At 55.3% G+C, this 17,704-nt stretch overlaps 1 protein-coding gene across 2 annotated transcripts in view; it reads left to right on the top strand.

The window, feature by feature from the left end:
- FAM222A (family with sequence similarity 222 member A) overlaps window positions 1-17,704 on the top strand; it is a 56,526-nt gene that overhangs the window by 12,055 nt on the left and 26,767 nt on the right. Inside the window, exons 1-2 of one of the 2 annotated variants that reach the window (XM_077307943.1) lie at window positions 12,539-13,271; window positions 16,271-16,400. In XM_077307943.1, coding sequence (XP_077164058.1) covers window positions 16,319-16,400 — 82 coding nt within the window. In that variant the 5' untranslated portion in view covers window positions 12,539-13,271; window positions 16,271-16,318. Of the gene's footprint in view, window positions 1-12,538; window positions 13,272-16,270; window positions 16,401-17,704 lie in introns of those variants that run through there. The other variant, XM_077307942.1, reaches the window with a different exon arrangement.

Below are 17,704 nucleotides of genomic sequence, written 5' to 3'. Positions count from 1 at the left end.
CTTAATTTCCTGTTCTGCCGTTTTCCAAGGCGAAGCTGCCAGGCGCGGTGCCTGTGTCCCGGCTGCCCGGCAGACGCTTCCGTTCAATTGTTATTGACCTGCCTTGGCGCAGCTCTGCCTGGCACCTAAAATTAGCCCTCTAATCGCTCGCCTCAAATAGCTCCGGGGGCAGGAGGCCTCCTTCCCGAGAGGGGCGTTCGTGCCGACCCCCGCTGGGGCCTCCTGCCGGGGCCTCCTGGCCCAGAGGGAGGGTTCTGTGGAGTTCTGCCGCTGCCTGCGAGCCCAGCAGCCTCCACGGTCCCAGGTCCGTTCTGTTTGCAGTCCTTGGAGGCGGATGGAGTCAGCAGGCGGAGCCACCCAGGAATTCTGTTCTTAAGAGCAAGCTGCTGGCCCTCAGGGATGCGAGGAACCTCCGGAAACAGCTGGCAGAGCTCCCTGGGCGGGGCCACAGTGGCTTTGGCCCCCCATGCCGTCCCGGCAGTGGATCCAAGCAGGGGCTCTCTGCAAAACCACCTCAAGGGAGCCCTTTCAATCCCAAGCTGGGGCATTCAGGGAGGGAAGGCAGGCCCCGCTCCCCACCCCCGGCTGCTTTAAGCGTATCAGTGGCTCTCTGGGAGTTCAAGACAAGCCACCCTAAGGAGGGCAGGTGCCCCCACCAGGACTGGGGAGTGGTCTTCAGGCCCCAGGCGTTGCATCTAAATAAAGTGTGTGCAGAGAAGCGTGCGAATCAGAGTCCTCTTTCTTTTATTCTGACGAACCTCCGGAATGGGTCTCTGCTTCGAGTTCTTCTTCGGACAAGGTCTAATGTTCTGAGTTGTTCCCCAAAAGGAGTCTTTACCAACCGTACGTAACCTTGGGAGTCTCACTTGCCGCAGCACGCACCTGTGTTTCCCTTTTGAAGGTGTCTATTCCTGCGGCCAGCTACGTCCTCTGGCAGCAAATTCTGCTTTTTACCCCCTCAGCTGTGTTTGTCCGTCCTGAATTGACTGCCCCTCAGCTTTCACTCGCCTCCTGCTGATCCTGGAGGTGCTGCTGGCCTGTCTTCAAGCTGCTCCACACAAGGGCCTTCTGAAAGTGCTCTGGGCCTGTCGATCAGCTTGCAGGCGCATCAGACCTGGACGGTCGGTGTGCCAGGGAGTGGGCCGGAGGGCTGAGCAGCAAAGTGGGCGGTGGGCAGAGGTGGCCCTGGCACCCTGGTCTTGATTGGTAGTGCAGAAATGGCATTTCCCCCAGTCTCCTGCGCAGGGGTGCCCGGCCCTTGAGCCCAGAGAGGCTGTGAGAGAAGCCCCCCCCCCCCAGCTTTTACACGTTGCATTCTGGGCGCACACATGTTGTGTCCTCCTTGCAGGCGGCTCTGCAGGGGTCGTATGGACTGCACATCGCAGAAGAGGTGGGTTTGGCACCCGGATCCCTAGTAGTGATTGGAAAGAAGCAGACTCTGCTTTCCTTGCTGAACTGGAGAGGAATTTAAAATTTAAAACAAGCTAAGCCAGGTGGGAAAAGCCCCCAAGCCCTCCCAGCCAGCATCCTCGATGCCCCCCCCCTTCTTTTAATCTGCAGAGTCGGTGTGACTTTAAGATCATTGGGCTTTTAAAGATCACGAGAGAGGTGAGGGAAAATTACCCTTGACTCTTACATGCTAATATAATCTCTGGCCACATCTTCAGGACTGCAGCTAAAATTGCTTTTTAGATTAACATTTAATTATTAACAGGGTGAGCTCTCGCTCTCTTCCTCCCCCCTTTGCTGGCAGGCCTGGGGCTCCTGAGCAGCAGGCAGAGAAGGGGGGGGGTGAAGCATCTCCCCCCCCCCCCCCATGAATCAGGCCAGGCTGATGGAGACGCCTGCAGTGGGAAGGTCACTGGTTGCCTCCCCTGATTTGCAGGGGGCTTGCTTTATCGCCAGCCTTTGGCAAGGTGCTGCCTGAACTTTCCTCTTTGGGTTTTTATTTTATACATTCCCATAATTTACCCAGGGGTGACCTTTCCCCAGATTAACTCATTTCGCCACCCAAACTGTCAGCTTTGCCGATTGACTTGAGGCCTCTTTATCTGCTCTTCAAGGTTGAATGTAAATTACTCCGTAATTTGGGAGGGGGGAGGAGAGACAGGGTGGGGAGCCCCCTCCCCGGAACAGGAGGGAGCAAGGGTAGGAGGCAAGTGGCTCTTGAGCACATGCAAAGTGTATTGATCCCCCTTCCTTCCACCAAGTGGGGGGGGTCTCACTGCCTGCGGTTTCCAGGCCGTCTTTGCACAGCTGGGCTTGGAGACGTTCAGCCAGTAAAGATGCTGACTGTAGAGCAGGATTGCTAAGGACAGCTGGGGGGGGGGGGCTGTTCCTGTGCTTGTGGGTTTGAGTTATAAGGACCAAGTTGTTGGTCCTGGGGAGACTGGTTCAGGCGGGGAACTGGGAGCAGGTCCCCCTCTGGCTAAAATCGAGGTCTCCTGCTTGTCCTTGGCCCAAAGAGCAAACAGGCCCTGCAGCCCCACAGGTGGCAGGGAGACCAGGAATTGGTGAGATGCAAAATGTGAATCCAGCTTTGTTGTAGGGGTGAGCTTTCGCGTGCATGCCCACTTCCTCAGACCATGAAATAAGAATCATCCGAGTGCAGAGAGAGAGAGAGAATTAGATTTGCACCCTGATGGTTCCTGTCCCATTGCCTGAGGAAGTGGGCATTCACACGAAAGCTCACCCCTAGAATCAAACTGTGCTGGTCTGAAAGGGGACCGTGGACTCAAATTTTGTACTTGTAGGGTGGATGGTAGGGGCCTTCTCTAGGCGTGTGGGCCTTCTCTCTTGCCGTCCGAGCTCTCCTCGGGCTTCTTGCCATGCCCGCCCCGAAACTCTTTTGTTGTGTGGGTTTGCCAAGAGGAGAAGTTGCCACAGAACCTGCCTGGCGTTCTTTGGAGGGGGGGGTGCAGGATGCAAATGCAGCCTCTTAAGAGCCAGTTGGATTAGATTTCGCTTTGGAGGGAGAGCTGGCTGAGAGGGAGGTTTGTTGCAGACCTGAGTCATCTCTCTTTATTAACTTTTGGTTGCACACCCATGATGCCAAACATTGTTGCTTGGAGGTGTGTTTTCAACACCCTGCCATTTTTTTTGGCTTACCTGGTTTAAAAACAGTTGCTAGCCCTTCCTGCCGGCTGCTGCTCTGTCCTCTTCACCCTGGCTGTGCAGACCTTCCCCATTGCAGCCCCCCCTCCGGCTGCAGATTTCCACCTCCTCCCCCCCCCCCCCCGTCCCATTTTACTTTTATCTCCCAGCCTTGCCTATGAAAGGGCCATATCGACAGCTGGGTGGGCACCTATCTCGCCCGAGAGAGAGAGAGAGAGAGAGAGAGAGAGAGAGAGAGAGAGAGAGAGAGAGAGAGAGAGAGAGAGAGACCTTCACGAGGCTCCAGTGGGAGATAAGGCCGGTCTTATCGGCCGCTGATGTCAGAGAAGGTGCCGAGGCGTCCTGTCATTGGCCCGCTAGGCGTGGGGCGGCTTAAAAATGTATTAAAGTCTCCAAGACCTTGGGCTTATAAATAGGCCTGATTTTAGCGATAGGCTTTCAAAATTAGCAGGCGCTGGAGAAAAGGCCGTGAAATGGAGCTCCTAAAGAGGCGGCTGCAGGGGCTGCCAGCGCATGACTTAAAGAGCGGCTATTTTTAAAACATGGAGAGCGGAAGATGCTGGAGATCGCGCCCTGCGGTGGGCCCGAGACCTGCTGCAGAAATGGGGCCTTGTGCTGGGATGCGGCTTCTCCTCCCCAGGGGCCGAGGGGGCTCTCTGCCTTCTCCCCCTCCTCCCCCTCCTGGGCTCCTCGGGCAGCAGGGACCTTCCCTTGATGTTGCCAGTGGGCGCCACAGCCCCTGCCGGCCAGGGGGACGGGCCTCTCGCCCAGCAAGGCTTCTGACTGGCAGCTGGAGGTTTGATTAGCCGGGCAGGTTTTTGCACTCCGCTTTTCACTGCCCGAAGGAGCCTCCAGTGGCTTCCAGTCGCCTTCCCTTCCGCTCCCCAGCACAGAGGCCCGGAGACGTTGGGGGGTGGCCTGCCACTGCCTGCCTCCACATCGTCCCGAAGGTCCCCCAGGGCCTGGCGCAGTTGGGCTTTCCGGGGCTACCCGGGTCCACTGCTGGTTGGGAGAGGAGGGCGTAAGGGAAGCCACGTTGGGCCTGATGCGCTGAGCCTCCCATGCATGTCTCTCGCGGGGCTGGCTCTCCAGGCTGCGCTGCACCCCTGCCCCAGGATGGGCCAAGGCATCAGCCGCGGACCACGCAAGACGTGGCAGTGCGGGTGGGGCGGTCTTGGGCCTGCAAACTCACTTTGTCTCCTTTTCCAAGGAAATGGGGGGGGTAGAATGCTCCAAGAAACGGGCAGCACCAAACCATCACTCCAGGTTCAGGTGCAGGTGGGTTTTGCGGCTAATTAAGAGTGACGTGACCTTTCCGGCTGAAACCTGTCAACGGAATTGGTTGGGGGGGGAGGGTTTAGTTGGTGCCAGGAGCACCTATTAGCTGCTTCCCTTCTCACAGGTGCACTGACCCGGGGAAGGAAAGTGGGGCGTGCCAGTGCGGTCAGCTTGGTGATCCAAAGCTTTACCCACGTAACCCAGAGAGAAGGCCTCCCTTGCAGGAAGGGTGGAATACTACCCGGCATGCGAGGGGGCAGCATGTCCTGCTTTCAGGGCGGGGGGGCCTGCGGCTGCTGCGGCTGCTCAGACATGGCATCTCCTGGGAAGTCTGAAGTGGAGTCCGGAGGCCCCTTTGAGGTCCTCTGACGTGGCTAGATTGCCTTTGGGAGGCAGAGGTTCAGCCCGGACCCAACACGGTGGGCTTGGTGTGTCCACGGACGGGGTTGTTCCATTTTCGCAAGGCAGAATGGGCGGCGTCTGGCCTGTTGAATTTCACGGGGCAGAGGGGCCGGTGGGTGGGGGACGACCGCCTCTGCTTGGTTGGCCTAAGAGGCCCAGGGGACGTTTCGGACAGGGGCTTGGAGGTTGTCGCAGGCCACACACAGCCTGCCAAGGAGAGGGGAGCTGGAGGAGGCGGCAACCCCGGCGTTTTGCATGGGGTCGCCGTCAGTCCCCATTGACGGAACGAGGCTCCGTTTTGGGGGGCTCCTCAATGCGGCTTTACCGCCCGGCGCTCGTGTCGTGCCATCTGCCTTCCCACCAGCTGTGGCCTTTATTGGATGGAAATTATCGCTCTGGCTCTTCAGGTTGGATTACTGTGATAAGTTGAGAGGAGGACAGGACGGACGGCCTTTGAGGGCTGTTGGGAAACATCAGATTACCCGAGGCTTTTTGCAGGGAGTGCTCAGAGCCACTGGCCTCTGTTTTCCTGTCTGGAGACACAACGCTTTATGCTGTGCTTAGCCCCTGGAGCCCTGCAGGGTGTGGGGCCAGGCTCCCATCAGAACTGGCCCTCCAGGAGTTAAGGGGGGTGGTTTCCAGGGATGGGCCTCTGCATAAGGGAGTCCTTCCCCAGGGTGGAAAAATGGGAAAGGAGCTCCCCCTCCCAGTTTGCCCAGCAAAGTTTTGAGGGGGACCTCCTATTTCTGCTTTGCGGCTGTGAAATTATTCCTGTCATGAGGGTTTTCCCACCCAACAGATACAGCGTGAATCTTGAGGACTTCTCAGATTTTCTAGGGGAAAGGCAGGTGGAAAATTGAGGAAGTAGTTAAAAAAAAACCCTCTTAGGAAGTATTTTCCCCTTTGGTATTTATTATTTGCTTGTTTAAAAGATGTATTAGTTACCTTTCCTCCTTATGGATCTCAAGGCAGCTCACAGCATAGATAAAACAGATGAACTGAAATACATAAAAAACATAAGAGCCAAGATTTAGAACGGGGCGAGCGAAAGGGCTCTGTGCAGGCCGATTCAGTGGGGGGCCGGGGGGGCCTGAAGCAGCAGGACAAAGTTGGGGCCAGGGGAGCCTTGGAGACTGGCAGCATCTTATTCCCGGTGTAAGCTTATGTGCGCAGGGGGAAGTACGCATGCACACCAGAACCTTTACCTTGAATAAAATGCTGCCAGCCTTAAGGCTGGACTCAGACGTTGTTCTGCTTACGTACACTGTTAACATTTTCATGTTTTAAAGAATATGTTTTCTGTTTTAATTGTAAATAACTTTGGCAAGAACTAACATGCTTAGGTTTGTTATTTCCAGCTGGTATTTTCAGTGTTACGTTTATTTTGATATCCAAATTTACTGATGCTGCAACTGCATGATCCCATTTCTGCCCAAATAACCAGGTTCTTTTGTTTACCACAGAATTTGTTTTCTCTAGTCAGCTTCTTTCCCGCCTCTGAGAAAACAAAAAAGCAGGGCCTTGTGTAGCACAGGGACCAATTCAGAGTCCGGTCAGGCTCCTTGAAGACCAACCAAGTTTTGTTCAGGGGATGAGCTTTTGTGGGCACACCCTCTTCAGAGGAGACAGCCGCCTGCAACTCTCAGGTGTTGGCCATGTATGGTGATTGGTTTTGGCAAAGGCCACAATAAATATTTGGGAAAAAACAAGGCACGCGTACTTCTTAATTCTGTAAATATGCCAGATTGTAGGAAGTTATATGCTAGCCACAAATGATGCTCAAATGATTTATTACATGTATTTCAGTCGCCCCTCAAAGTTCCTCCTTTTTTTTTGCAGACAAAACCCTTTTTTGTGTGTCTTGTTCTGTGACAACAATTTCTGGACGTTTTGCCTCCGGGCACTGGCTGTTCCATTCCTCTGTGCCCCCCTCCTCGCGCCTGGCTAAAGGGCTGCTTCCTGGCTTGGTCTTTTCCCGGCTCAATTGTAGCCTGTTTGTGTTGATCGGCTGCTGCTTTTCTTTTTGGATCTTTGCCGCGAGTGCTCTTATGGCCAAGAGGGGTGGGATGCGCAGTGATCTCACTCCCGATAATGGGCTGCATTCTGGAAAGCTGTCCCTCTCCCGAGATGGGTCCTCATGCGGGGTGGGCGGAGGCCGCCCACTCCCCGTTAGAAGAAGGAGTCCCCAGAGTCCGTCCCCCCGTACAAATGCAGAACAAATGCAGAACAAAGCACCTTTAAGACCTACCAAATTTTATCTATCCAAAAAGAATGGCACAAAGGTGTTAATCACCAAATGGGTGCTGGAATTATGCTGGCCTTGTGAATTAAGCCCTCAGCTGTGGCTTCACCCTGGGAGTACTCATGCTGGCCTCCCTTGCAGGGTTGTCTGTCAACATCATTTGAGCTAGCCCTGGGAAGCGTTTGGGGTGCTACGCAAACAAGGAGGGTGTTCTTGCCTTGGACAGTTAGGCCTGAAGAGGCAGCCCTTCCTTCGCTGGCTCTGCCCAGTGGAGTCGCTTGGAGTCCCCCCCCCTCTGCTTCAGCACAAATGGAAGAGGAAGAGAGATAATTTAGCCCAGTGCACTGTGGGTTGGCTGCTGTCCCTCGCTTTGCAGGCCTGCAGAGAGGAGCACCCAGATTGTGAGGCCATCACTAAACTCTTCTGGTGGGTTTACACCAGAGGTGGCCAAGGTAAGGCTGGCAGGGGCTCATGGGTGTTGTAGTCCACAGACGTCTGGAGGGTCACCGTTTGGCCACCCTTGGAACGTTAAACCTTTCCAAATCCTCTACAGGCATAATATTGAAGCAGGCTGTAATTCACTGCTACAGCTGTTGCCAGCCTTAAGAGCTGCTTTCCTGTAAAGAAGAAGAGAGGGAAATTTTATTCTACGTGTATTGTTTTGTTTTTTGGGGGGGCTGGATGCTAATAGCTCTCTGCCTGATTTTAGCATTGGCTGCTTTCTTTAGGGCCTGAAGGGTGCCATGAGTTTATTGTATTCCGTGAAGTGTTTAGGCCGCTTAAAAAATATTGTTTTATAGATGCACCGTGGAACAATCTTATGAGCCCTCTTGGGAGGTTTTTAACGGAGACCGAGAGGCACAAATATATATATTTCAGAATAATATAATATGAACGTTAGAACTTGTGGGGGAGCAAACCTGTGGAGCTGGATTGCAGGTTTGCAAATGGCAGAGGAGCGCAGAGAGCATTTCTGGCAGATGTTGACTGGCTGTTAGGAGGGGCAACACAAATTCAAGGAGGGTCTGGAATGGAACCCACGAGAGCTAAATGGAACCTCCATGTTCAGAGGCAGCACAGCTTGTGCCGTGCTTCAGCTTGTACTCCTTTGCAGGTGGCGGAGTGGCCCCCAGCGGCTGCTGGCCGGGAGAGAGATGAGCCAAGCGTTCTTCCTTCCCTGGCTAGAGCCAGTGCGGAAATAAGTGATTGGGAATTAGTTCAAATGCAGATGGAACAACTAAGCTAATGTTGAGCATTAGAACAGCTCAGTGGCCAATTCCCATCAGCTGATGCTCCGGCTGTGCTTCCTCCCCCAGAAGCCCCAGCCAAATGCAGTGGAGCTGCAGTACAACAAGGCCAAGAGTCGGAGACCTTCACGAGAACATCTGAAAAGACCTACTGGAACAGACGAGGGTCCCTCCAGTCCAGCCTCCCGTCTCACCCAGGGGCCAGCCAGTTCCTCTGCAGGGCCAGGCACAGGGCAGAGAGGCCGAGGCCTTCCCCTGAGAAGACCCTCAGAAGAGCCCTGCTGGGTCAGGCCAGGGAGGGTCCCTCCAGTCCAGCCTCCCGTCTCACCCAGGGGCCAGCCGGTTCCTCTGCAGGGTCAGCCACAGGGCAGGGAGGCCGAGGCCTTCCCCTGAGAAGACCCTCGGAAGGGCCCTGCTGGGTCAGGCCAGGGAGGGTCCCTCCAGTCCAGCCTCCCGTCTCCCACAGGGGCCAGCCAGTTCCTCTGCAGGGCCAGCCACAGGGCAGAGAGGCCGAGGCCTTCCCCTGAGAAGACCCTCAGAAGAGCCCTGCTGGGTCAGGCCAGGGAGGGTCCCTCCAGTCCAGCCTCCCATCTCACCCAGGGGCCAGCCAGTTCCTCTGCAGGGCCAGCCACAGGGCAGGGAGGCCGAGGCCTTCCCCTGAGAAGACCCTCAGAAGAGCCCTGCTGGGTCAGGCCAGGGAGGGTCCCTCCAGTCCAGCCTCCCGTCTCACCCAGGGACCAGCCAGCTCCTCTGCAGGGCCAGCCACAGGGCAGAGAGGCCGAGGCCTTCCCCTGAGAAGACCCTCAGAAGAGCCCTGCTGGGTCAGGCCAGGGAGGGTCCCTCCAGTCCAGCTTCCTGCCTCACCCAGGGGCCAGCCAGTTCCCCTGCAGGGCCAGCCGGAGGGCATTCACCTGCTGTTGCCTTCCTGCCTCTGAACATGGAGGTTTGGATGCAACTATTCCTTGGGGTCCTGTCTCTTTGTGCAGCTCCTGACTTTGGTTACTTCCGGCGTTTGCTGCGTATCTCAGTCCCGCCCTGCACTGCAGATTCTTGAAGGGGAGCAGCCAGCGGGCTGATCAGTCAAATGCATTCGGTTCCCAAGTAGGCTCCACTCCTGTCTCCCCCCCCCCATTGCATAATTTGACTGATTGTGATCGCATATTTTTAAATTACCAGAAATCAAAGCTGGAAAATGGATATTTCTGCTTTTTCCCCCTCCTGCGAGCTGCATTAAGAAGGGGTAGGGAAGGAATGCTCCATTTCTTGTGTCTTTCTCCTTTTTTCTCAAAGACAGTAATAGGAGAAAATTGGTTTTGAAACAGAATAAAAGTCCTTTTCAGAGGAAATCACCTCTTTCAAGGTACCTTTGCTGAAAGTAAAATAGTCAGTGATGAAAGGTTGTTCTGTGATTGTCTTTCATTTTAGAGAGGGAGGCCGGGACAGATGGAGATCTCCGGGGAAAGACAAGATTGGAATAATTACATGGTAACGAAGTCTTGTTGTGAAATTAGCATCTGAAGAAAATAGGGGGGGGGAGCTTTTATTCCTGAATGCTTCATTAGGAAGAGGAAAGTGGACCCATTTGGGAACTTGGAGCACCTGTTTGGGATTAGAAACTTTTCCCTTGAAAGGGCGTCCCGTGTGGCTGAGCTCTGGAGCTATGCAGAGTTTCCTCCACTTGGCCTTTGCCATCTTTTCACGGGGCATTCGGTGGGCTTCGCACCCCATGGGGGTCCTGCGGGAGCAGCTCCCAGAAGACCCTGCTGGGCTCGCTGACGGCTTGCTCCCGCTGAGGCCGCTTGCCAAGGGGGGACGGCCCCCTTTCCAGAAGCGGAACCTCCCTGCTTGCGGTACCCATCGCGATACCAAGCGGGGTCTCCGCGGAGCCCACCTGTGGGCAGGAGGAACCTCCTGCTGCCCCGGAGAAGGTCAGTGAGATCCAGCCGCTTGTACAGGGGGTGAAAAGGGGGAACAGCAGCTAAAGGGTCCGGATAATTTTTGGAAAGATTTCTAGGTATCAGAGAGACCTGAGGGGGCAAAGGCTCCTTGAGGTCTGAGTTGACTCCTGAAATCTCCAACTTAGACCAGCTTGTTGGGCCTCGGTGAGCCTGGCCAGCAGCAGCTGTTGGGACCTCTTTGGGCTGGGGGCCGATGCTGGTCAGCCGCTCTGGATTGCGGCCCTGTCTCCCGCACGGTGGTCTTCTGGGAATGGCGGTGCTCATGCCTGCCCGCCCGCCCTCCAGAGGCTGCCGAATCCCCCCTCAACTGCCCTTCCACTGCTCCCCCTTCGCCCGGAAGGCACAAGGCGGCAGGAATGGCCGATTGAAGCCGGGTGGGAGCAAGGAGGCCGCCAAGGGGAGGAGGGGCCTGAGCAGCTTCTTGCCTGCATCCCCCCCCCCCATAAGTCAGCCGAGAGTTGGGAGGCGTCTGCTTGTTCCACCAGTGTCTGGCCACAGGAAGGACGTGTGGCTAAATCACACTGACACAACCACTAACCCATTCCCTCCAGTCGGAGGCCCTTTCCGAGTTTATTAGCTGCCATGATGGGAAAACATCCCCCGCGGACGGGGAGAGATCCTGTTGTGGCTGGAAGCAGAGCACGGGCATCCTTGCTCCCTGATGCATCTGGCAGGCAAGCAGGGGGGCTGTACCTCCCCTCCCCTCCCCTCCCCTCCCCGGCATGCCCCCAGACTCAAGATACGCTTCCAGCACCTGAGAACCTGTCAGGGCTCGAACCCAGGCCTTTCTGGGCATCTGAACACTGACCTGGGATCCTGCAAGAGGAAGCATCTGAATGGACAGCCCCAAGGGACAAGTGGAGGGCCCCGATCCAGCCACATGCTGCTCCTTTCCCACCAGTGCACAGGCCGGATTTAAAGGCTGCTCAGTTGGCACAACCCCCTGCTTCCCTCCTGCCCTCCGCTGGTGTGTGTGTGTGTGTGTGTGTGTGTGTGTCTTCTCTCTTCCCTTTGCTTCTAGGCCGGCCTGGGCTCCTTGGGAAAGGGCTTCTGGAGAGGGAAGCAGAAAGCCAGGCAGGCAGTGTGTGTGTGTGTGTGTGGGGATCTTCCGTCATTTGCCTTGAGCCTGTGGTGTTCAGATGGGCACTGCCTGCCTGGGGAGGCTCCACCTAGCTGTAGATAGACCCCTCCTCCCCCCACCAAGAATACTGTTTGTGGCGCATGTCGCTTCCGTGTCACCGGAATGTGCTTTCATGTATGCAGAGTTGCGTGTCATCCTGGGACACCTGTGTTTGCTCTCGCTGCAAGCAGAAAGTCAAAAGCTGCCGGAAGGAGCCAAGCACCCTGGAAATGAGATTGTTTGCCAGCCGCTCCTTGTTTCTTCCCCGCGCCCCTCTTTGTGTTGGCAAGGGAGGGGGGTCCAAGACTCCATCATCTGCTACTCCCCCCCCCCCACAGAGACGCCAAGGGGATTGGGGGAGCGTTGAATGGCCAGCTACAGAGGAGGAGGCAGAATCACGTACAGATGGCAGACGAGGGATATATTCTAGGCCGGGAGTGGAAGATTGTGTGTGCGGAGGAGGAGGGATAAATCAAATTAAGCATCCGTGTCGTTGAAATTCTGGCCTCCAGTTCCGTGCCATGCAAATATTTCTGGCTTTGTTCTTCAGCCACCTGCAGGGCGGAGAACAGCTCCGGCCGCACGGCTGTCCAGCCTCCCCTGCCCCAAAGAGCAGCGCTGGGTCCACTCGAGTTCCCTCTCTGCAGCCTGCCTGCCCCTCTCCGTGGGTGCCGCCTCCTCGCGTGGCCCTCTGGCCAGCCTACGTCTGTGGTCCTCGGGTTTGTCCTCTTCTGTGGTTGGGTTGGGCGGAAAAGGAAGACCTCTTGTCTTGGGGCAGGGCCCCCCAACCCTTGTGAGCCTACAGGTGCCTTTGGGGTCTTGGTAGAGGGGGGCAGTGCTGTTGGGTCTGTCGTTCTGCCACAGACCATGTTTGAGGTCCAAGGCAGGATCAGAAGCCTGCACTGTAATTGGCCGGTGTGCTGGGAGATCCTGGGCTGGATCCAGCCAGTTAAAAGCGAAACTGACCAATGGCAGGATGGCCTATGGCCTAGGCCAGGGCTAGTTGACCTGTGGTCCTCCAGATGTCCATGGACTACACTTCCCATGAGCCCCTGCCAGCGTATGCTGGCATGGGCTCATGGGAATTGTAGTCCATGGACATCTGGAAGGCCGCGGTTTGACTCCCCCTGGCCTAGTGCAATGCAGCTTGACTTGACTTGACCTATGGCAGGTGGCGGCAGGCAGATCTATTGTGGGGCTTGTGTGTATCAGTGGGGGTTGGTTGTGGGTTTCCTCGCTTTCAGTTTTGGTTCTTGTACTGTTTCTTTGTTTGTTTGTTTGTTTACTGCCCTCCCCGGAGGCTCAGGACAGTTGATATAAAACGTAGAAACGACACAAGAAACTATCCTTCTGGGGGCGCGATAAAGGGCTGAAGGGAACTCCCAGCATCCTGGTCTCTGGTCCCTCGGATCTAAAAGGTGCAAATGTGAAGACTTCCAGGCAGGTTCCTGCTAGGGGCCTGAACGCCCATCAATCATGTTTTAGTTCAAAGGTTTTAGCCTGTCAGTCTGCTGCTTGTGTAAAGCCACTGTCCACATCATACCGCAAGTATCTGGAAGTCAAAGGGGCACAGCTTGGCTTTCCCCGCTGTTGGGTAACCCTTGGCAGGGACCAGGGAGGGGTGGTGGATGCCGTGACCCTGCTCGTTCGCTGTGCTGGCGTAGTGGATTTCCTAGTGTGCCATGCAAATATTTGACCTTCTCCCTTTAAACTCTGGGGTGTTTCCTCCTTTGAAATGTAGCATGACCTTGGAGCTCCGCGCCCGTGTTGAGCTCCGTATCTGCTCTTCTGGCCCAGTTCAGCGCTTTGGCCTCGTCACCCCTCAGAGACCGGCAGCCACCTTGCTGGCTCCAAGAGCAGTTGCCTGAAGGGCTCAGCAGGAGTTCTCTGCCGCTTCTGGCCTGTTTATTGTGAGTTTCAGAGTGCAACAGAACAGCTAGACTCAAGCCTAGAAGCACCTTGAGAGACCAGAGAGATTGTGTGTGTGTGTGTGTGGGGGGGGGGATTAAGCTCTTGAGGGTCAAAGCTCTCCTTGGGCCTGTTGAAAGGGACCTTTGGCTCTCAGAAGTTCCTAACCTGAAGGCTTCCTCGGGAGGTGGTGGGTTCACTGTCTTTGGAAGCTTTTAAGCAGAGGCTAGATCGCCACCTGATAGAGATGCTGATTCTGAGAAGTGGGCGGGCAGAAGGGCCTGTGTCAGTGCTTGGCTGTTTGGGCCCCTTCTTGCATGTCCAGGGAAATGCCAATCACCACTTTGGAGTCAGAAGGCAAAATCTTCCAGACCAGACTGGCCAGGAATTTTGGGGGGAGACACATAATTTTGTGGGTTTTGGGGGGGGGAGACATAATTTGGGCATGGAATTGAGGTCACTGTCGGTGGGCAAGTAGTTGTGAGTTTCCTGCATTCTGTGGAGGGTTGGACTAGATGACCTCGGAGGTTCCTTCCAAATCCCGTTGACCTGACCTCCCATTTCTCAGTTGTTTTGGAGATTTTGTTTTCCTGCTCTTGGATTGTCAGGGTTTCCTTTAGTGTCACCTGCGTAGTGATGTCTGGGGACATTTGGCACCCTGTGTTGGAGAAGACACCCCTGCCTGCCCCTGTAGGCAGCTTCCAAATGATTTATTAGACGGGTGGTTGTTGATGGCGGAGGGAGGGAGGGGGGGAGGACCGGCTGCTGTCTTGCATCTGCTGCTCTGATGAGGTTTCTCACCCCCCCCCCCCCACAGCCCTTCCCGGGAAAGTGCTTCTAATTATCATCTTAAAAAAGGTTAAGGTGTGTCGTTAGACAGTCACTTTTAGGGAATAAACCTCATGGGGAAGGATTGTTCCCTTGGATTGAGCTGGATTAAGGGGGAGGGAAGAAATTCCTCCACCTTTTCTGGCTGTTCTCTCTGCAGCAAAATTGGTGGTGTGCGGTTTCAGGGAATGATTTGCACGCAGGGCTGGTGCTACCTGGGATGCGCGGACAGGCAGGGAGAAGTCAATATACTGCTAAAATCATGTAAGGAGCTGCTGCACGGGGATTTGCTAAAAGACTCTGTTTGAGCCCTGTTTGGGTCATGCCGTTCCACCCATCTACAGAGATTTGGACCTAGCAACCAGGACAAAAGAAGCCAGCAGCTTCAGGGATGGTTGTGATGGGGAATCACTGCTTGGATTTTATGATTCAGGCGGAGAGGGAAATTGCCTCTCTCGTAAGCATTAAGAAATCATTTGCAGCGTTCAGAAAACTGGCCTGTGCTACTTTTCTTAATGCACAGCTCTGGGTTCAGTGGGCAGGCTCGTTCAGACATATGTACGCACCTTCCCCAATCTAAAATCTGCATTCTTCCAGCTCCAAGAGGGGTTATTTACAGGGGTAGTCAAACTGCGGCCCTCCAGATGGACTACAATTCCCATGAGCCCCTGCCAGCGTTTGCTGGCAGGGGTTCTTGGGAATTGTAGTCCATGGACATCTGGAGGGCCGCAGTTTGCCTCCCCCTGATTTAGAACATGCAAATGAACGTCAGCCCTGACTCCTGGAGGTGCTGCCCGGGCTGAGCCTCAGCCGTTGTCTCTGCAGGTAAGATCAGTGAAGAAATACGAGCAAAACTGAATTCAAATCCAACCTCTCTTTGTGGGTGTTTCTCAAAGAAGCCGGCAAAAGTAACTTGCTTCGTATTGATAGCCGAATGCATTTCAGACATGCACATTGAAATCTTTCCTCCATCTAGAACCCCAGTGCCCTGAGCTGGTCTGTTTTTCTGCATAGAAGAACAATCCAGGAACAAGGGAGGAGGGGAGCAAGGTGACATTTGAGGTCGAGCATTATCCGGATGACATTTTGTTGCATGTGCTGATTATGCAAATGGTGACTATTTAAACTCGCTTGTGGATGTTTACTTTCTGTGTCAATGCCAGTCTCTCCCCCCCCCCCCCTTCTGGGCTTTTGAGTGAGTGATCTGAAGGAAACACACGAAAATCCTTCCAGTCCAGTCCCCGTGTCGTGTCTTAAGCCCCGCATGGTTTTTGCAGCTGGAAAGTTGCGAGGCCAGAGGTTGAGCTCTGGAGCAGCGTGAGGACCATGCTCCATTGCAGCTGCGAGGGCTTCAGTCGCTATGGCAACCAGCTCGTGTGTCTTCTTGTGTCAGGAAATACGTGCATTAGAAAGGTGGGTTTAAAATAGGTGATTTCTTGTTTGTGACCTAAATTGCTTTGATGGGGAATCTGGGAACCCTGGAGTGGGGTGCAGCAAAAGGGGAAAGAGGACTGTCTATCCAAGCATGGGCAGAGTGCCTTCCTTGGCAAACCGAGTGTGGCCCTGCCAACAGCCTGGGATGGGGCCAGACACCCCCCCCCCCGAAAAGCCACGTTAAATCAGTGGCTGTATCTGAGTCTGCTGGGTTGCTTGTTTCTACATTTGGGATCCCGCCCCTCCCCGTGGACAGGCTCTGGACGGTTCCCAGCATAAAGCCAACAACAAAAAAACATCAGGATGATTCAGGAAAACGATACCCCCTCCTCACACGGTAGTTAATTAGCCGGTTTAAATCGTGAGAAATGTTTTCCTCATGGATAATGGCTTCGTTGATGTTTATATTGTGAGCCGCTTTGAATTCCTGCAAGGAAGAAAAACAACTAATAACTGGGGGCTCCAACTGGAGGTTGAGACCGGTGCTTGGGGGGGGGGGTCTAAGGCCGGGGTGACCAAAGTGGCCATTTTCTCCAGGAAATCTTTTGGAATTGCTTGGAAATCTTTTGGAATCTTTTGTAGTGTTCCCCTGTCCCCGGGGGATTCCAGAAGCCGGCTTGGGGCCCCATTGAACTAGAAGCCTTAAGGCCCCCGTCCCTCGGGGCTTGCCCTCCCCCCTGTTATTGTGTTCTCCTGTTTTGCTGACTGAAGCTTTTCCTCTTTTGGGGGTTTCTTGCAGCGCATTCTGGAGTGACGGCGCCTGATCCCCTTGCCCACCCGTCCAGCCATGTTGGCCTGCCTGCAGAGAACGCAGAACCCCCCGAGCCAGCACCTGGCGTGTCCGAACAAGGGCCTGGAGCCGCGCAAGTGTGAGTACCGCAGCTGGCTTGTTCTTGAGCTGACTCTAACTTAGGGGGCTCCAACCTTCTCCAGCCTGGGGCTCATCTGTGGAATTCTAGGGTGGTGTGTGGAGGCACAAAATGGCGGCCGCGGGAGGCGGAGCTAGGCACAAAATGGTGGTCACAAGGAAGATACGCTTGCTGCACTGGCAGCTGCTGCCAAAGCAACCCTGTTAAAAACCTGCGCAGCCAAAAGGCTTCACTTTTGCTAGAGGTTAGGGGCGCTGCTGTTGTGGGGGAGCATGTGATCCCTGGGCAGGAACCAGTGCGCAGTGCCCCCAGAGGCTTCTAGCTACAAAGGCCTGCTCCTGCACAGCCCCCCGTGGGTGCCTGCCCAGAGATACTCAGTGAGCGATCCTTACAGGTAAGTGTGGCTGTGAAGGGTGAGGAAACATGAGCGCATGAGCAAGCATCAACGCAGAGTGGGTGCGACGTGGCCTTTGTGCAGAGGGTGGGAAATGTATCAAGGAAGCCAGAAGATGGAAGAAGACCCTGACCCCCCCCCCCCCCCACCACCAGTCCCAGTCCCAGCAGGAAGAGCGGAAGGTGGGACGGCTGGCCCTCCGCCCTCCCTCTTGATGTTCTCTCCCCTTATTGAAAGAGACGTTTATTTAGCTGATAATTAAAAAGAACAGGAAAAGCAGATGGGAGGCAGGTGGGAGGAGGGAGCGGTTAGTGGGGGGAGCTGGGGGGGGGGTAGAAGGAGCAGCAGAGATAAGCAGATTGGAACTTGGGTTGCCATGGCTGAGAGAGAGCGAGCGTCCTTGGGGGGTTGTGGGGCTGCCTCAGACCGTCCCCTGCTCACCTGCTTCTAGGGAACTGCAGGCCCCCTTCTTTCCTTCTTCCCCCCCCCTTCCTCCTTTCAAAATCCCTCCCCCACCCCCGGCCCCCATAATTGCTTCTCCGGGTTTTGCCTTGGCTCTGCGGTGCCTGATGAGTTGGCCTTTCTTTCTGATAAGCCGTAAACTAGTTACATTAAAATAGGTTTGTAAAGGTCACTTCGGTAAGGCACCTGTTTTGCCCGGACATTGTCTCCCTCCAAAGCTGGGATTAAATGTATATTTAATGAGCCCTGGCTACGGCAGGCAGGCGGCTGCAACCTCCCTGGACGGGGGGGGGGGAGGGGGGGGACTCTTGACTGATGAATATTCCTGGGGAGCCGGAGGGCTGGGGGGGCCGCCCCACGCTCCCCTCCTCCCCCTCCCTCCCGGTGGGCAATCCACCCCCTCCGCTTCTCCGGCCCCGGCAGAAGGCTCCTTTGGGTGCTGCCCCTG

Source organism: Paroedura picta, chromosome 13 (assembly GCF_049243985.1).
Source record: "Paroedura picta isolate Pp20150507F chromosome 13, Ppicta_v3.0, whole genome shotgun sequence".
Classification (NCBI taxonomy): domain Eukaryota; kingdom Metazoa; phylum Chordata; class Lepidosauria; order Squamata; family Gekkonidae; genus Paroedura; species Paroedura picta.
Note: the sequence above shows the minus strand (reverse complement) of the source record. Positions and strands in the feature narration are given on the sequence as shown.